Raw genomic sequence first — 17,751 nt, forward strand, 5'->3', positions numbered from 1 at the left:
TACTTATTGGAACAATATATATATTTTTTTTTTACACATGTAAATATTTTTTTTTACATTGCCCCGGGGGGGCACATCACATTATAGTGACAGATCGCCGATCAGGCACTGAAAGAGGCTTGCCGGAGCCTGCTCTGAGCAGGAACTTGCAAGCCACCTCCCTGCAAGACCTGGAAGGCTCCCCATGGCCATTTTGGATCCTGGCCTGCAGGGAGGAGGAGGTAGGAGACCCTCAGAGCAACGCTATCACATCGCGTTGCTCCGAGGGTCTCAGGGAAGCAAGCAGGGAGCCCCCTCCCTGCACGATGCTTCCCTGTGCCGCCGGAACGCTGCGATCATTTTTGATCGCAGTGTGTCGGGGTTAATGTGCCAGGAGCGGTCCGTGACCACTCCTGGCACATAGTGCCGGATGTCAGCTGCGATAACTGACACCCGGTCCCGATCGGGGGGAGCGCGGCTGATCGATGATGACGTACTATCCCGTCGGTGGTCATACGGGCCCATACCACCTCGACGGGATAGTACGTCAGATGTCAGGAAGGGGTTAATATCTAAAATCCATAACTTTCTTTCCTTCATGAGATCTTCTAAAAGTCAAAACACTCACCCAATAATTGCAAAAACATAGAATACAATAGGTTCTTATGAATGGTATATCCCTGTTTACTTCGATACCCTATCAATAAAATCCTAAAACTAAGTGCTAGTGTTGATCTGAGTATTGAAATTAAAAAAATTCAGTGCAATGGCAGAAATACCAGCTTTCTCAAGTTTTTCAAGTTTCTTGCTAAGTCTGTTGTTGTCTTCTTGCAGTTGGTCTAAAAGGAGATTTACAGCTCTAGTCTCCTGCTTTTTCTCCTCCAGCTCAGATTCTGCTTTTTCTATTTGTTCTTTGGCAATGATAGAATCCTAAAACGAAAAAAAAGCATTGTTATATTCTATATTTACCACTGCAGACATATAGAAATATGGGCTGGCTTATTTAGTAATATAGTGACAGAGCTTTCAATATTGCAATTATATCACTGTGATTGATGATATCACAATTACTGAAGTTGCATGTCCCATAAACATACATACAGTCGGGAAAATAAGTATTTGATACACTGCCAATTTAGCAAGCTTTACCACCTACAGAGAATGGAGAGGTCTGTAATTTTTATCGTAGGTACACTTCAACTGTGAGAGACAGAATCTGTAAAAAAAAAAAAAAAAATCCCAAAAATCACATTGTATGATTTTTACATAATTAATTTGCATTTTATTGCATGAAATAAGTATTTGATACAATAGAAAAACAGAAGTTAATATTTGGTGCAAAAACCTGATTGCAATTACAAAGGCCAGACGTTTCCTGACGTTTTTGACCAGGTTTGCACACACAGCAGCAGGGATTTTGGCCCACTCCTCCCTACAGATCTTCTCCAGATCTTTCAGGTTTCGGGGCTGACACTGGGCAACATTGAGTTTCAGCTTCCTCAAAAGCTTTTCTATTGGGTTCAGGTTTGGAGACTGGCTAGGGGACTCCAGGAGCTTGAAATGCTTCTTACTGAGCCACTCCTTAGTTGCCCTGGCTGTGTGTTTCGGTCACTGTCGTGCTGGAAGACCAGCCATGACCCATCTTCAATTGTCTTACTGAGGGAAGTAAGTTGTTGGCAAAAACCTCACGATACATGACCGCATCCATTCTCTCTTCAATACAATGCAGTAGTCCTGTACTCTTTGCAGAAAAGCGCCCCCAAACTATGATGTTTCCCCCACCATGCTTCATGGTTGGAACGGTGTTCTTGGGGTTGTACTCATCCTTTTTCCTCCAAACGCGGCGAGTAGAGTTAATACAAAAAAAATTCAAATTTGATCTCATCTGGCAAAACGACCTTCTCCCATGCCTCCTCTAGACCATCCAGATGGTTATTGGAGAACTTCAAATGGGTCTGGACATGTGCTGGCATGAGCAAGGGCACCTTGAGTGCCCTTCAGAATTTTAATCCATAACAACGTCTTGTGTTACTAACGGTAATGCTTGAGACTATGGTCCCATCTCTCTTCAGGTCATTGACCAGGTCCTCCCGTGTAGTTCTGGACTGATTCCTGACCTTTCTCAGAATCATCATTACCCCACGAGGCGAGATTTTGCATGAAGCCACAGACCGAGGAAGATTGACAGTCATCTTGTGTTTCTTCCATTTTCCAATAATTGAGCCAACAGTTGTAACCTTCTCACCAAGCTGCTTGCCTATTGTCCTGTAGCCTATCCTAGGCTTGTCCAGGTCTACAATTTTGCCCATGGTGTCCTTAGGGCTGTCCCACACGTCCAGATAATTCCGGTATTGGAAAAATCGGTACCGGAGTTATCCGTGTCCGTGTGCCGGTGAGCTCACGTAGGCCATACGTGCGGCACACATGTGCCGCCCGTGTGCCGAGTGGGTACCACACGGAGCGTGTGGTACCCACGCGTGTGGTACACTGCATCGTGCTGAAGCCGCGATTCATATCTTCTGTGCAGCAGCGTTTGCTGCATAGAAAATATGAATAATAGTGTTTAAAATAAAGATCTATCTGTCCGCCGCCCTCCCACCCCCTGTGCGCCCCCCCGCTGTTCTGAAAATACTCACCCGCTCCCTCGTTGGCTGTCGCTGCTTCCTGGTCTGGCCCCATCTTCTCCTGTATGCGGTCACGTGGGGCCGCTCATTTACAGTCATGAATAGGCGGCTCCACCCCTAAGGGAGGTGGAGCCACATATTCATGACTCTAATCTGCGGCCCCACGTGACCGCATACAGTAGAAGGGGCGGCCAGACCAGGAAGCATCGACAGCCAACGAGGGAAGCGGGTGAGTATTTTCAAAACAGCGGGGGGGCGCACAGGGGGTGGGAGGGCGGCGGACAGATAGATCTTTCTTTTAAACACTATTATTCATATCTTCTATGCAGCAAACGCTGCTGCAGGGAAGATATGAATCGCGGTTTCAGCACCATGTGGGGGGGACAGCGCTTACTGTAGCGTTGTCTCCTGCACGCCACACGGACTGCACACGGAGAAGGTCCGTGTGTGGTCCGTGTTTTACACGGACCCATTGACTTTAATGGGTCCGTGTAATACGTGCGCTCCCACGAACACTGACATGTCTCCGTGTTTGGCACACGGAGACACGGTCTGCAAAAAATCAATGACATCTGCACAGATGCATTGATTTTTATGGGTCTACGTGTGTCAGTGGCTCCGGTACGTGAGGAAACTGTCACCTCACGTACCGGAGCCACTGACGTCTGAAACCGGCCTTAGACAGCTATTTGATCTGGGCCATGTGGAGAGGTTGGCAAGTGATTGATTGTGTGGACAGGTGTCTTTTATACAGGTAACGAGTTCAAACAGGTGCAATTAATACAGGTAATGAGTGTAGCGTAGGAGTGCTTCGTAAAGAAAAACAGGTCTGTGAGAGTCAGAATTCTTGCTGATTGGTAGGTGATCAAATACTTATTTCATGAAATAAAATGCAATTTAATTATGTATAAATCATACAATGTGATTTTCTCGATTTTATTTTGAGATTCTGACTCTCACAGTTGAAGTGTACCTACGATAAAAATTACAGACCTCTAAATTCTTTGTAGGTGAGAAAACTTGCTAAATTGGCAATGTATCAAATACTTATTTTCCCCACTGTATGTTTCAAATCAGACTACTGATGGCTACCAATTTTAGAAGCAGAAATGAGGTAATATAAAATGTTGTGACGCTTAGGCCTTAAAATTTTCGCTAATGCTATAACACCGTGCAATACTCTTCATACACATACATGGCGCCAATTATCATATTCATATATAAATGACTAATTTTTACTCACTGATTTTAGATTTTTCACTGTGACACCCAAGTTATCAATGGTTTTCTGTTGTAATCTTACTTCATTCTGAAAGAACAAAATATAAAATGAGTAATATATTAGCAATAACAAATAGTTCTCCATCAGAAATGTCAATGAAACTCCTCTGAAATATCTCCCTATAAAAATTATAGGCAAATCTCGGACCCTCAATGATCACTGAAAGGGAGGGGATTACTTTAAGGGTCCCTTTCCACTTGCGAGATAAAAAACGGTCCGTAATCTGGACCGAAAAAACGGATGGAACGTATGCGATTGTCATGCGAGTGTCATGCGAGTGCCATGCGATTTTTTAATCGCACCATCCGTATGACATCAGTATGACATCCGTATTGCTGTCCGATTTTTATGCACCAGTGTCCTTTGAAAAGCCGGCAATTCAGCGCCATGTACAGTAAAATCACACTGACAGGTTAGAATAGAGTAGATATATACACATAGAATAGGTATATATACATATATATATGTCAGTGAGACACCTATATATGTATATTTATATTTAATGCAGCGCTAGATAGCTTAAAAGCCTCTAATTCAATTGCCGGCTTTTTCCTTCTCCTGCACAAACCCGACATGATATGAGACATGGTTTACATACAGTAAACCATCTCATATCCCCATTTTTTTTGCATATTCCACACTACTAATGTTAATAGTGTGTATGTGCAAAATTTGGCCGCTGTAGCTGCTGAAATAAAGGGTTAAATGGCGGAAAAAATTGGCGTGGGCTCCCGCGCAATTTTCTCCGCCAGAGTGGTAAAGCCAGTGACTGAGGGCAGATATTAATAGCCAGGAGAGGGTCCATGGTTATTGGCCCCCCCGTGGCTAAAAACATCTGCCCCCAGCCACCCCAGAAAAGGCACATCTGGAAGATGCGCCTATTCTGGCACTTGGCCACTCTCTTCCCACTCCCTGTAGCGGTGGGATATGGGGTAATGAAGGGTTAATGCCACCTTGCTATTGGAAGGTGACATTAAGCCAGATTAATAATGGAGAGGCGTCAATTATGTCACCTATCCATTATTAATCCAATTGTTGGAAAGGGTTAAAAAACACACACACACATGATTTAAAAGTATTTTAATGCAATAAACACAGCGATTGTTGTAATAATTTATTGTTCTCGCAATCCATCAGGAACACCCTCGCTTGGAAAAAATAATAAACGCACAAGATACATACCTTCTGGTGAACCGTCTCCTCCCACGAAGTAATCCATCTGAAGGGGTTAACTAATATTACAGGCAGGAGCCCTGCAAATGCAGCTGTGCTCCGTGCTTGTAATTCCCCAGCGAATGAATGAAATGTAGGTCATTGACCTACATTTCCTTCAGTCGCGGTGATGCGCCCCTGCTGGATGTTCTCATGAACTGCAGCCTGGGAACTTTTTCCCACGCTCCAGGTCATATGAGGACATCCACCAGGGGGCGCATCACCGCGACTGAAGGAAATGTAGGTCAATGACCTACATTTCATTCATTCGCCGGGGAATTACAAGCACGGAGCACAGCTGCATTTGCAGGGCTCCTGCCTGTAATATTAGTTAACCCCTTCAGATGGATTACTTCGTGGGACGAGACGGTTCACCAGAAGGTATGTATCTTGTGCGTTTATTATTTTTTCCAAGCGAGGGTGTTCCTGATGGATTGCGAGAACAATAAATTATTACAACAACCGCTGTGTTTATTTCATTAAAATACTTTTAAATCATGTGTGTGTGTGTTTTTTAACCCTTTCCAACAATTGGATTAATAATGGATAGGTGACATAATTGACGCCTCTCCATTATTAATCTGGCTTAATGTCACCTTCCAATAGCAAGGTGGCATTAACCCTTCATTACCCCATATCCCACCGCTACAGGGAGTGGGAAGAGAGTGGCCAAGTGCCAGAATAGGCGCATCTTCCAGATGTGCCTTTTCTGGGGTGGCTGGGGGCAGATGTTTTTAGCCACGGGGGGGCCAATAACCATGGACCCTCTCCTGGCTATTAATATCTGCCCTCAGTCACTGGCTTTACCACTCTGGCGGAGAAAATTGCGCGGGAGCCCACGCCAATTTTTTCCGCAATTTAACCCTTTAATTTAACAGCTAGAGCCCCCAAATTGTGCACACAGACACTTGTTACATTAGTGAAGAGGAATATGTAATAAAAAAAGGGATATGAGATGGTTTACTGTATGTAAACCATGTCTCATATCATGTCGGGTTTGTGAAGGAGAAGGAAAAAGCCGGCAATTGAATTAGGGGCTTTTATGCTATCTAGCGCTGCATTAAATATAAATATACATATATAGGTGTCTCACTGACATATATATATGTATATATACCTATTCTATGTGTATATATCTACTCTATTCTAACCTGTCAGTGTGATTTTACTGTACACCGCGCTGAATTACCGGCTTTTCAAAGGACACTGGTGCGTAATAATCGGACAGAACTCGCATGGTGCGAGTGCTGTGCGATTTTTTTCTCGCACCCATTGACTTGCATTGGCGAGTCTCGTCCGAGAATCGCAGCAATACGCAGCATGCTGCGATTTTTTTCTCAGCCGATCCAGATTTTTCTCAGTCCGATTTCGGCTGAGAAAAAAATCGCAAATGAAAAGCCACCTATTAAATAACATTGGTCAGAGTGCAATCCGATTTTTAATCGGATTGCACGCATCCGTTTTCCTCGCAAGTGGAAAGGGACCCTAAGGGCTTAATCAGACATCCATGGCAATCGATTCGAGCACAGACCGATTTTTAACTTTTTTTTACTTTTCCATTGATGGAGGTGTAATATTTTTCTGTTAGTTTTGTTGCAATTTTAGGCTCCATATGACATTTTGATCTCTTTTTATTCATTTTTTTGTGCAGAGGTGCGAGGACTGATAAAAACTCAATTATGTCTTTTCAGTTCTTTATCTCTATATTGGTAACGAATGGGCACCTCATGATAATATCAGAGAGGGGAAGGAGCAGGGGCGCGATAGGCTCCCGAACACTGAGGAACCATTTCAAGTGCTGTTATCAGTGAGAGCAGAATCAAAACAGTTAATCAGAAGCAATCAGGGCTAACACAGCCGGTACCTGCCCTGTATGGAGTGGGCTCAGCTCCTGAAATTTCTTTCTTTAATCACACAAAACATAATTTATCAGATGTATGCAGCCACGCATTTTTTTACTCTGAAACACTGCAACGTTTCAGGGAAAACATATTTTGAAAAAAAAACGGCTGCGGACTATGTGTCTTAGATGGCTAGTCCAAAGCAAGATACTGGCAGCTTCTACCCACCCCGATCCCCTACAGATCTCTCTCTATACACGACACAGGGAGAAAGCTGTCAGTGTAGGCGAATGGGTCCAGGATAAGCTTCGGGGTGATTAGTTATTCAAGATGAATGGTCCCAAGCCAGCTTTTCAAAGTGTGTATTCTTTGAAACGAAGCAACGTTTCAGAATAAAACATACACGGCTGCAAAAACGTAGTCAGTGTCATATTCCTACTGTATGAATACCATATTGGGTTCCATTTAAAAAAAATACTCCGGCAGACCACCATTTTGGTCCCAGTGTGATCCAACAAAACATGAGATTACACTCACACCAATGTTATTCTATGGAGTCGTGCACATGTCCGATTTTTTTCCTTGGACAGAGCTGGTTCGTGGAAAAGATCACAGCATGCCTGAGTTTAACCTTATATTCAGATCGCACTCAGCCATGCAAGTCATGAGCGCGTTGAAACAAATCGGACTGAGCTCGGATGACATCTGAGTGCAGTCCGATTTCCACCGACTGACAAAATGGAGAAGATACATTTTTTTTCTCCATCTTCATCTCAGATGAAGAGAGAGAGAATAAGATCACACATTGATCGAACTCTTGGAAGAGAGAATGTCTGTCTGCACCTGCAATTAGAATGTCAGCCTAATCTGCTGGTGTCACATGCTCACTAGCTCGGTCCCACCAGCAGTGAGTGGGGACGTGGCCACACATGCACCAGCTTTCTCTATTAATTGCTATGTTAATTCTGAATACAGCCAAGCCCATCAGTATCTTGGGTAGAAACATAGCAATTAATAGAGAAAGCTGGTGCATGTGTAGCCATGTGCCCACTCACTGCTGGTCGCACGCTAGCTGGAGGATCAAGAGAATCCTTGTTCTGGAGAGAGATGTGGGTCCAGAAGTGGAACCTGCATCAGTGATGAGTGAACAAGCTTGGATAAGGTGTTATCTGAGCATGCTCGTGTGCCAACCGAGCATCTTCAGCGTTTTTGAAAAATATGTTCTAGTCCCTGCGGCTGCAGGTCTCACAGCTGTTCGACAGCCCTAACACATGCAGGGATTGCCTAACAAACAAGATATCCATGCATATTTTTTAAGCACGCCGAAGCTACTGCATTAGCACATGAGCATGCTCGGATAACACTTTATCCCAGCACACTCGCTCATCACTAACCTGCATCTAAAAGACATAGAGGTGTGATGGAGATGGGATACAGCACAGCTTGTTATCTGCAGAGTGGCACTTGTGTGTCTTTGTGCCATGTCTCCACCATAATGGCGGATGATTGAACATTCATTAGCCAATACCTTTGCTTGTTCTAGTTCCTTCTCCGCAATACTCAGAGCCTGTTCCTTCTCTTTCTCAAGTTGTTCTGCTAGCTTGTCTATCTCTGTGAGCTCTTGGCAGAGCTGCTCATTTTTTCGAGACAAGATTTCAACTTCATTGCTCACGGCCTCTTTATTTTCTGTAAGATGTACAATGTGCTGTTCTAGGGTCCGATTTGTAGACTGCAGTTCATCAATCTAGCGGGTAAAGCAATAAATTAGTAGATGCTTTCAGACACACAATGGAAATATCTTTAGAGAAAACATTTACAGGTTAATTTTGTACAATACATATAGACATTGCGGAAGATGTATAAAAAAGACTGGTGCAAGGGGAAAAGTAGCAGTTACGTAAGCCATAGCTAATACCAGTCATTTTGCTCCATTCATTTTCCAATCCGCTATAGAAAAATGACAGTGGATTGTTTGGTGCAGTAGCAGGAGGCTTACCTTGTTCCCTTGTTCTATGTCATTAGAAGCATACAGCCAGTGTATGAGCCGTTAATGCAGAAGAGCACCTAAGTTCATGTGATGTTTTTTAATGAATGTAAATACCATAAAGACAGATTTACTAGAACTAGACTAGATGAACACGTTTTCACAATGGAGCCTGGCAGATTATAAATTTGCTGCACACTAGCTATGCAGTATACAGCAGTCGGATCTTCACAGCTGACAAACTGAACACTGACTCAGCTCTGCTCAATCAGTGTAAAGCCTCATTCAGATGTCACAGATGCACAGAAGTCACAGATGCACAGACGTCACAGATGTGCAGCGCCTGAGGGTCCTGGTCGTTGCAGTAATACCATTCTCCTCTAGGGGGGAGTGATGTTACGTTTGGAGGCAATGAAGGAGATCTCTTTACCAGTTATCACAAACATACAACACATTTCATACTCCAGTCCACCAGGGGGAGCTATGCTCCTATTTATTAGGGCACTCTTCACACTTAGGTAAAACTGGTGGCCTGGAGAGGAAGTTAGGCAGTTGCTGTCTGAGCTCCGCTCAGGTAGTTGGTCCCTGACAGGGGTGGGATCCTGTCAGAGGCCTAGACGGAAAGTCACGGAGCTGCGCCTGCCCTAAGTGCGGCAGTTCCTAAGAACGGACACCAAGGAGAACTGTATTGTAGAGAGGTGAGAAAGAAGTCATAGCAAAGGAGTGGGTACCAGAAGGAGTCCTGCCCTGCACAGGCTGCCTCCTTCTGAGGCACAGGATCCCGGTAGCCGGAACACCGAGGGAGCAAAAGGACCTTTATGCCTTGCTCCAGAGACCGGCAGGACAGCTAATTTCACGTTACTGATCCGCCCCATACCCAAGAGGCAAGGGGCACCCACGAGAGGCCGGGGCATGATAGAGTCCTATCCATCTGGGGGACAGAGATAGACATAACATCTACAACATCTGTGAGGACCTTATGAGAGGCTCAGCAATAAGGTACTACAACACCCAGGCGCTAGAGGAAGGCTACTGATTACCACCTGGATAAGGGGACTCTGGATTTGCCTCCAAACCGGCCGGACTCTGCCTACCCTGTGATCTGGTGCTCTGGACTGTGGATGCTGAAGTCTACAGTAAAAGGTAAAGAGACTGCAACCTTGTGCCTCTCACCATCCACCATCTACACACTGGGAAGCCCTGGGGATACACTTCACCTGTGGGAAGGTATACCATCTAGCTGCCATAACATCACCCCAGCGGACCCCTTAAAGCAGAGTCGGTCACCCTGACCGAATACCACAGGTGTAGTCACGAACATATCCCTTTAAAGACCTTTCCCTTTAACACGGACCGGGTCAGCCACCGTGACATCCCCCCTGTGAACCGAAGGACCCGGTACCGAGTACCCCTAGCCCTTGGGTGCGCTCCAGATGCACAGATGTCACAGATGCACAGAAGTAACAGACGTCACAGATGCACAGACGTCACAGATGCACAGACGTCACAGATGCACAGGCGTCACAGATGCACAGGCGTCACAGATACACAGAAGTCACGGATGCACAGAAGTCACGGATGCACAGAAGTCACAGATGCACAGACGTCACAGATGCAGACGTCACAGATGCACAGACGTCACAGATGCACAGAAGCCACAGACGCACAGAAGTCACAGACGCACAGAAGCCACCGATGCACAGACGTCACCGATGCACAGACGTCACCGATGCACAGACGTCACCGATGCACAGACGTCACAGATGCACAGGCGTCACAGATGCACAGGCGTCACAGATGCACAGGTGTTGTGAACTATACTTCTTGGCTCCCTCTGGTGGTTACTAGTGATTTGGCACTTGGATTGTCTTTTACCAGGTTGGTACTCACCTGCTTCGTTAGGCCTGGGGTGTTGCTATTTAAACTTCCTGGATTCTCAGTCCAGTGCCTGGCATCGTTGTAATCAGTTCATTTCTGTTTGCTCCTGTCTTCAGGTCCTGGTTCTTTGCAAGATAAGCTAAGTCCTGCTTTCTTATTTTTTGTTATTTTGCTTTGTTCATATTTTTGTCCAGCTTGTACAAAATGTGATTCCTGATATTGCTGGAAGCTCTAGGGCAGTGATGGCGAACCTATGACACGCGTGTCAGTGCTGACACGCGTAGTCATTTTCAGTGACACGCCGGCCGCGGCCCCATAGAAATTGCTTCTTTCCCAGGGTCTGAAGGAGAGGAAACTCTCCTTCAGGCCCTGGGAACCATATTAATATGTAAAATAAAGAATTAAAATAAAAAATATTGCTATACTCACCTCTCCGACGCAGCCTGGACGTCCGCGAGGGAACCGGCAGCGTTGTTTGCTTAAAAATTGCGGTTTTCCTTCCTTACTTGAAGTCCCGGCTTGTGATTGGTTGCGTGCCGCCCATGTGACCGAGACGCGACCAATCACAGCAAGCCGTGACGTAATTTTAGGTCCTTCAGGATTTTAAAATTACGTTCCGGCGTTGTGATTGGTTGCGTCGCCCATGTGACCGCACGCAACCAATCACAACGCCGGAACGTAATTTTAAAATCCTGAAGGACCTAAAATTACGTCACGGCTTGCTGTGATTGGTCGCGTATCGGTCACATTGGCGGCACGCAACCAATCACAAGCCGGGACTTCAAGTAAGGAAGGAAAACCGCGATTTTTAAGCAAACAACGCTGCCGGTTCCCTCGCGGACGTCCAGGCTGCGTCGGAGAGGTGAGTATAGCAATATTTTTTATTTTAATTCTTTATTTTACACACATTAATGTTGTTTCGATACCGATACCCGATACCACAAAAGTATCGGATCTCGGTATCGGAATTCCGATACAGCAAATATCGGCCGATACCCGATACTTGCGGTATCAGAATGCTAAAGTAAACAATGGCATCCGATCCGATTTTTTATCGGATCGGATGCCATGCAGGAGGTCTGTGGGTCCAAACAACAGAGCTCCGGTGCAGAGCGTCTAGGCCTGGGACTTCCGGTAGGCCAGGCGCAGCTCCCGGAAGTCCCAGGCCTCTGCGTCGGATCTGTGTTGTAGCTGTCTGGACTCAGGCCCTGTGATAGCTGTCTGGACTCAGGCCCTGTGATAGCTGTCTGGACTCAGGCCCTGTGATTGCTGTCTGGACTCAGGCCCTGTGATAGCTGTCTGGACTCAGGCCCTGTGATAGCTGTCTGGACTCAGGCCCTGTGATTGCTGTCTGGACTCAGGCCCTGTGATTGCTGTCTGGACTCAGGCCCTGTGATTGCTGTCTGGACTCAGGCCCTGTGACTACTACAGCAACCATCATCCAGTGAACTGTGGGGTGTCATTGGCCATTACTGAGATAAGTGAGAGGGAGGCATCAGTGATGGCGAACCTGTGGCAGTCCAGCTGTTGCAAAACTACAATTCCCATCATGGCTGGCCATTCAAAGCAAAGGCTTTGGCTGTGAAGACATGATGGGAATTGTAGTTTTGCAACAGCTGGAGTGCCACAGGTTCGCCATCACTGGAAGAATTCCCCCTCCCCCTCACTTATCTTAGTTCACGGCACCCCACACAAGTTAAATAATAGCAAGACCAACAAAAGAAACCAACTGACAGATGAACAAAGAAGTCACTAAGCAGGTAAGTTAATTCTAATTATACATATTTGTTATTTAAACTATACATGTCGCAAAATTATGTTTTTTTATCAAGGTGACACACCACCCAAGTTATGCTCGGTTTTTTGGCGAATTTTGACACACCGAGCTCAAAAGGTTGCCCATCACTGCTCTAGGGGGCTGATATTCTTCCCCCTCACCGTTAGTCGGTTTGGGGGTTCTTGGATATTCAGCGTGGATATTTTGCAGGGTTTTTTGCTGACCATATAAGTCATCTTACTATTTTCTGCTATTAGTCAGTGGGCCTCTCTTTGCTAAAATCTAGTTCATTCTTACGTTTGTCTTTTCTTCTTACCTCACCGTTATTATTTGTTGGGGGCTTGTATTACTTTGGGGTCTTTTCTCTGGAGGCAAGAGAGGTCTTATTTTCCCTGATAGGGTTAGTTAGTTCTCCGGCTGGCGCGAGACGTCTAGGATCAACGTAGGCACGTTCCCCGGCTACTGTTAGTGTTTGTGCTAGGATCAGGTATATGGTCAGCCTAGTTACCACGTCCCTATGAGCTGGTATTTATGTTTGCAGACTTTTGCTGTAATCTCTGAGATCCTTGCCATTGGGATCATAACACACAGGCGTCACAGATACACAGAAGTCACGGATGCACAGAAGTCACGGATGCACAGAAGTCACGGATGCACAGACGTCACAGATGCACAGACGTCACAGATGCACAGAAGCCACAGACGCACAGGCGTCACAGACGCACAGGCGTCACAGACACACAGAAGTCACGGATGCACAGAAGTCACGGATGCACAGAAGTCACGGATGCACAGACGTCACAGATGCACAGACGTCACGATGCACAGAAGCCACAGATGCACAGACGTCACCGATGCACAGACGTCACAGATGCACAGACGTCACAGATGCACAGACGTCACAGATGCACAGACGTCACAGATGCACAGACGTCACCGATGCACAGACGTCACAGATGCACAGACGTCTGAATGAGGCTTTACAGCTGCCCCTGAAAAGCGCCGCAGACAAGATGACTTTGTCACTGTTTACTATGCTCTGTACATTGATTCTGAACGTGCATCCGCCATATGAGTGCTGCACGATTATGATTTCACTATGGTGTTCTGAACACTGCAGTGGTGAGAACATATTGGGCAGCCTGACAATGTACTAATAATGCCAGGCTACCAACCTTTTCTTACCGCTGGAAGAAGTTACTGCCGCAGGCTTGCTCTAATACAATGGAGATACCAAGTGTTAGGGTTGGCGGAATGCACCGAATATATTTATTAGGTGAGATAGGTGCGTTCGCAATCCGGGATCCACCGTGCAGGAAAGTACCTGCTGCTAAGCAAGGCGGTGAAGTAAATTAGAATAAACGAACTCTGTTACTTCACAGAGCCCGTAGAAAAGAGAACGCTGTGCCCTGTTTAGCTCACAGGAGACACAGCTACAGAGTTGAGCCGACAGTGGTCATGCAGTCTGAACCAAACACGCTGCTCCTTTCCGGTGGAGCCGGAATTCTAATGGCTATTAGCCAACCCTGAATTCACACATAAGAAACTCCTTGCCGGAGGTGCCAGCATTCTTGGAGCTTATTTCAGCCGGGTCCCTAACTGCATACACTGAAAAAACTCCTCGCCGGAGGTGCCAGCATTCTATGGGCTTATTTCAGCCGGGTCCCTGACCACACACACGACCACAATGGCGCTGAGCTCGTATATATTTGATACTAGCGCATGGCCGTGCGCTCATGAGAACCTTTTATAGCTGCAGCAACTTCAGGACCTTCTGAGAAGGACCAATGGAAGACTTCCACAGAGCTTGATCAGGTACAGGACCTTCCTGGAGGACCAATGGAAGTTGCTGCAGTACCTGAGCATGTGACCCTTGATCTCCATTGAGAGATCTTACCCTGTGCATGCTCAGTGTGTGCAAAACAGGACTTAGTCCCAGAAAAGCCTGCTCGCTGCAGACCAGTGCAGGGTACAATAGCAGAGCCTGGAGAAGCAGCAGTAACCCTTTGCACAGTATCAGATTCAGTGAGACGCTGGGACCGACGTCTCCGCTGAGCAGGCTCCACTGCGGCTGATGCAGAATGGGAGACTGCAGCAGACATGGTTCGAGATTCCCCCTGTGCAGCGGCGGGAACTCGACTCCTAACACCAAGGATGTGGCGGTGACTTCTTCCAGCAGTGAGAACAGTTTGGTTGCATGGCATTCGTAGTACAATGTCAATCTGCCAGCATGTTCTCACCACCGCCGCCCTAGTGCTCGTGCAGCGCCCCAGAGTCCTGGTCGTTGCAGTAATGTCGCTCTGCCACTAAGGGGAGCGATGTTACGTCTGATTGCACTAAAGGAGTTCACCTGACCAGGTATCACAGTCACACATTACACTTCACACTCTGGCCACCAGGGGGATCAAAGGGTTCTATGTATTAGGCCACTCCTCACACTCTGGTAAAACTGGGGGTTGGATAGGAAGTTAGAGAGAAGCTGACTGGGTTTTGCCCAGGTAACATCTAGTGAGAGGAGAGCGTTACTTGGGAAGATCCAGGGGGGGGGGTCCCTGTCAGGGGTGGGATCCTGGCAGAGGCCTAGCAAAGGACAGATCGTTACAGAGCCGTGCCTGCACCTCATTGCGGCGGCATCTTAAGAAAGGACACAAAGCGAAGGATATTGTGGAGAAGTGAGAAACGAGATCACAGCACAAAGGCGATAGAACCAGTAGGAGTCGTGCCCCCGAGATCGGCAACATCCCACTGAGGCGCGTAGCCGGTGGCCGGAACGCCGAGAAAGTAACAGACTCTATGCATTACTTTAAACCAACGGCAGGACAGATAACTTTAGGTTGGCTGCCTCACCTTTTTCACCTAATGAAGACAACGGAGGCAATTGTGGGAGAGGGGCGTCTCTAGGGTCCCTATAAAATAACTCCAGGCCTATCCCGTCATATGGGGGCGTCCTATCCATATCATCTGGGGGACGGAGAGAGAAAGAACAGAAACATACACGACAGTTGTGAGGACTATCCCGTGGTGCTCAGCAGGGAAGTACTACAACACCCAGGCGCTAGTAGGTAGGCACTGATTTCCACCTGCAAAGGGAACTCTGGATGTGCCTTCGGACCGGCCGGTCTCAGACAGCCCTGTTAGCAGTGCTCTGGATTGCGGATGCCGAAGCCTTCAGTAAAGAGGTAAAGAGACTGCAACCCTGTGTCCTCGTTATTTACTGCGACCTACACCGTCACCTACATCTTTAATTGGGCTCCCCTTAGCAGGACCACGGACCGGGTCAGGCCACCGTGACATCTCCAGAACCGAGAGAGACCCGGTACCGAGTACCTCGCTGCCCTGCGTTTGGGGGCCGCTCCACTCAGACCACCTGATACCGCTGCCACCCTGGTGCCAATACCTGGTGTCACTGCTTAGTGACAGAGGGAAATTGCAGCTCAGTGCATAACGCTATGCTACAATAAAATAGCACACCTCAGCTGTGAACTGCGCATGATGGGGTGTCCACAGTTCACAGCTGACTGTGAATTTTCTAGAAACTAGGCCTCATTATAAAATGCACAACCTAAGATCAAGCAAAATTATCAGTGTAGCCATTTAACAAGCAGAATCTAAGGGTACCGTTACACAAAACGATTTACCAACGATCACGACCAGCGATACGACCTGGCCTTGATCGTTGGTAAGTCGTTGTGTGGTCGCTGGAGAGCTGTCACACAGACAGCTCTCCAGCGACCAACGATGCCGAAGTCCCTGGGTAACCAGGGTAAACATCGGGTTACTAAGCGCAGGGCCGCGCTTAGTAACCCGATGTTTACCCTGGTTACCATCGTAAATGTAAAAAAAAAAAAAAACAGTACATACTCGCATTCCGGTGTCCGTCAGGTCCCTAGCCGTCTGCTTCCCGCACTGACTGAGTGCCGGCCGTAAAGTGAAAGCAGAGCACAGCGGTGACGTCACCGCTGTGCTCTGCTCTTACATTCCGGCCGGCAGTCAGTCAGTGCGGGAAGCAGACGGCTAGGGACCTGACGGACACCGGAATGTGAATATGTACGGTTTGGTTTTTTTTACATTTACGATGGTAACCAGGGTAAACATCGGGTTACTAAGCGCGGCCCTGCGCTTAGTAACCCGATGTTTACCCTGGTTACAAGCGAACACATCGCTGGATCGCTGTCACACACACCGATCCAGCGATGACAGCGGGAGATCCAGCGACGAAATAAAGTTCCAAACGATCTGCTACGACGTACGATTCTCAGCGGGGTCCCTGATCGCTGCTGCGTGTCAGACACAGCGATATCGTATGGATATCGCTGGAACGTCACGGATCGTGCCGTCGTAGCGACAAAAGTGCCACTGTGAGACGGTACCCTAAGACAAAAACCAAATGAGCAAATACCCTATAGTAAGTAAATAAATAGTACAAGTAAACAATATAGTTAGTTAAGTGTCTGAGCGAAGGGTCTGAATACTTATGACCATGTGATTTCAATTTTTCTTTTTTAATAAATATGCAAAAATTTCTACATCTCTGTTTTTTTTCAGTCAAGCCGGGGTGCAGAGTGTACATTAATGAGAAAAAACATGAACTTTTCTGAATTTACCAAATGGCTGCAATGAAACAAAGAGTTAAAAATTTAAAGGGGTCTGAAAACTTTCCGTACCCTCTGTATATCAGCATGTGCTCTGGCACAATTTCTTTAGGTTCTGATGAAGACACTACCACTCAGATCCTACCCACTCATGAATACACTCCAGTGGAAATCCTATCCATCAATCACATGGTCATTAAAACCACTGATTGGTAGCATCAGTTAGGTGACTGATGAATGGGGCATCATCATCTCAGGTGAGATGACATCCTGTCCAAACGCCACCAGTCACCTGACCTCTGAGGCCATTGATAGGCTGCAGCAGTCAGGTGACTGATGAGTGGGGTATCAACCTTCTGACCCCGACATTGTCCATTATAGCAGGGGCGCTGGAGCTGCCAATGATTTGAGTAGTTTGCATTAGCAACACTTAACTTTTATCTACAATTCTCTAATATTGACCAATATCAAGTAGTTCTCTGTTCACAAGGTAAAGTTGGCACTGGATACCTGGAAGTTAAAAAAAAAAAAAAACAATAAAAAAAGCATACTCACCCTTTTCTGTTTTTGTTCCTATTTTCC

General features: G+C 46.6%; 1 protein-coding gene across 4 annotated transcripts in view; it reads right to left on the reverse strand.

Moving 5' to 3' along the window:
* Window positions 1-17,751, reverse strand: part of TSGA10 (testis specific 10) — a 177,355-nt gene that overhangs the window by 81,046 nt on the left and 78,558 nt on the right. For all 4 annotated transcript variants that reach the window (XM_077296525.1, XM_077296527.1, XM_077296526.1 and 1 more), the window contains exons 2-4: window positions 8,467-8,682; window positions 3,847-3,912; window positions 759-909 (exon numbers count right to left, since the gene is read on the reverse strand). In XM_077296525.1, the coding sequence (XP_077152640.1) occupies window positions 759-909; window positions 3,847-3,912; window positions 8,467-8,682 (433 nt within the window). The remainder of the gene's footprint in view (window positions 1-758; window positions 910-3,846; window positions 3,913-8,466; window positions 8,683-17,751) is intronic.

The sequence above is a fragment of the Ranitomeya variabilis genome, chromosome 3 (genome assembly GCF_051348905.1).
Source record: "Ranitomeya variabilis isolate aRanVar5 chromosome 3, aRanVar5.hap1, whole genome shotgun sequence".
NCBI classification, from domain to species: Eukaryota; Metazoa; Chordata; class Amphibia; order Anura; family Dendrobatidae; genus Ranitomeya; species Ranitomeya variabilis.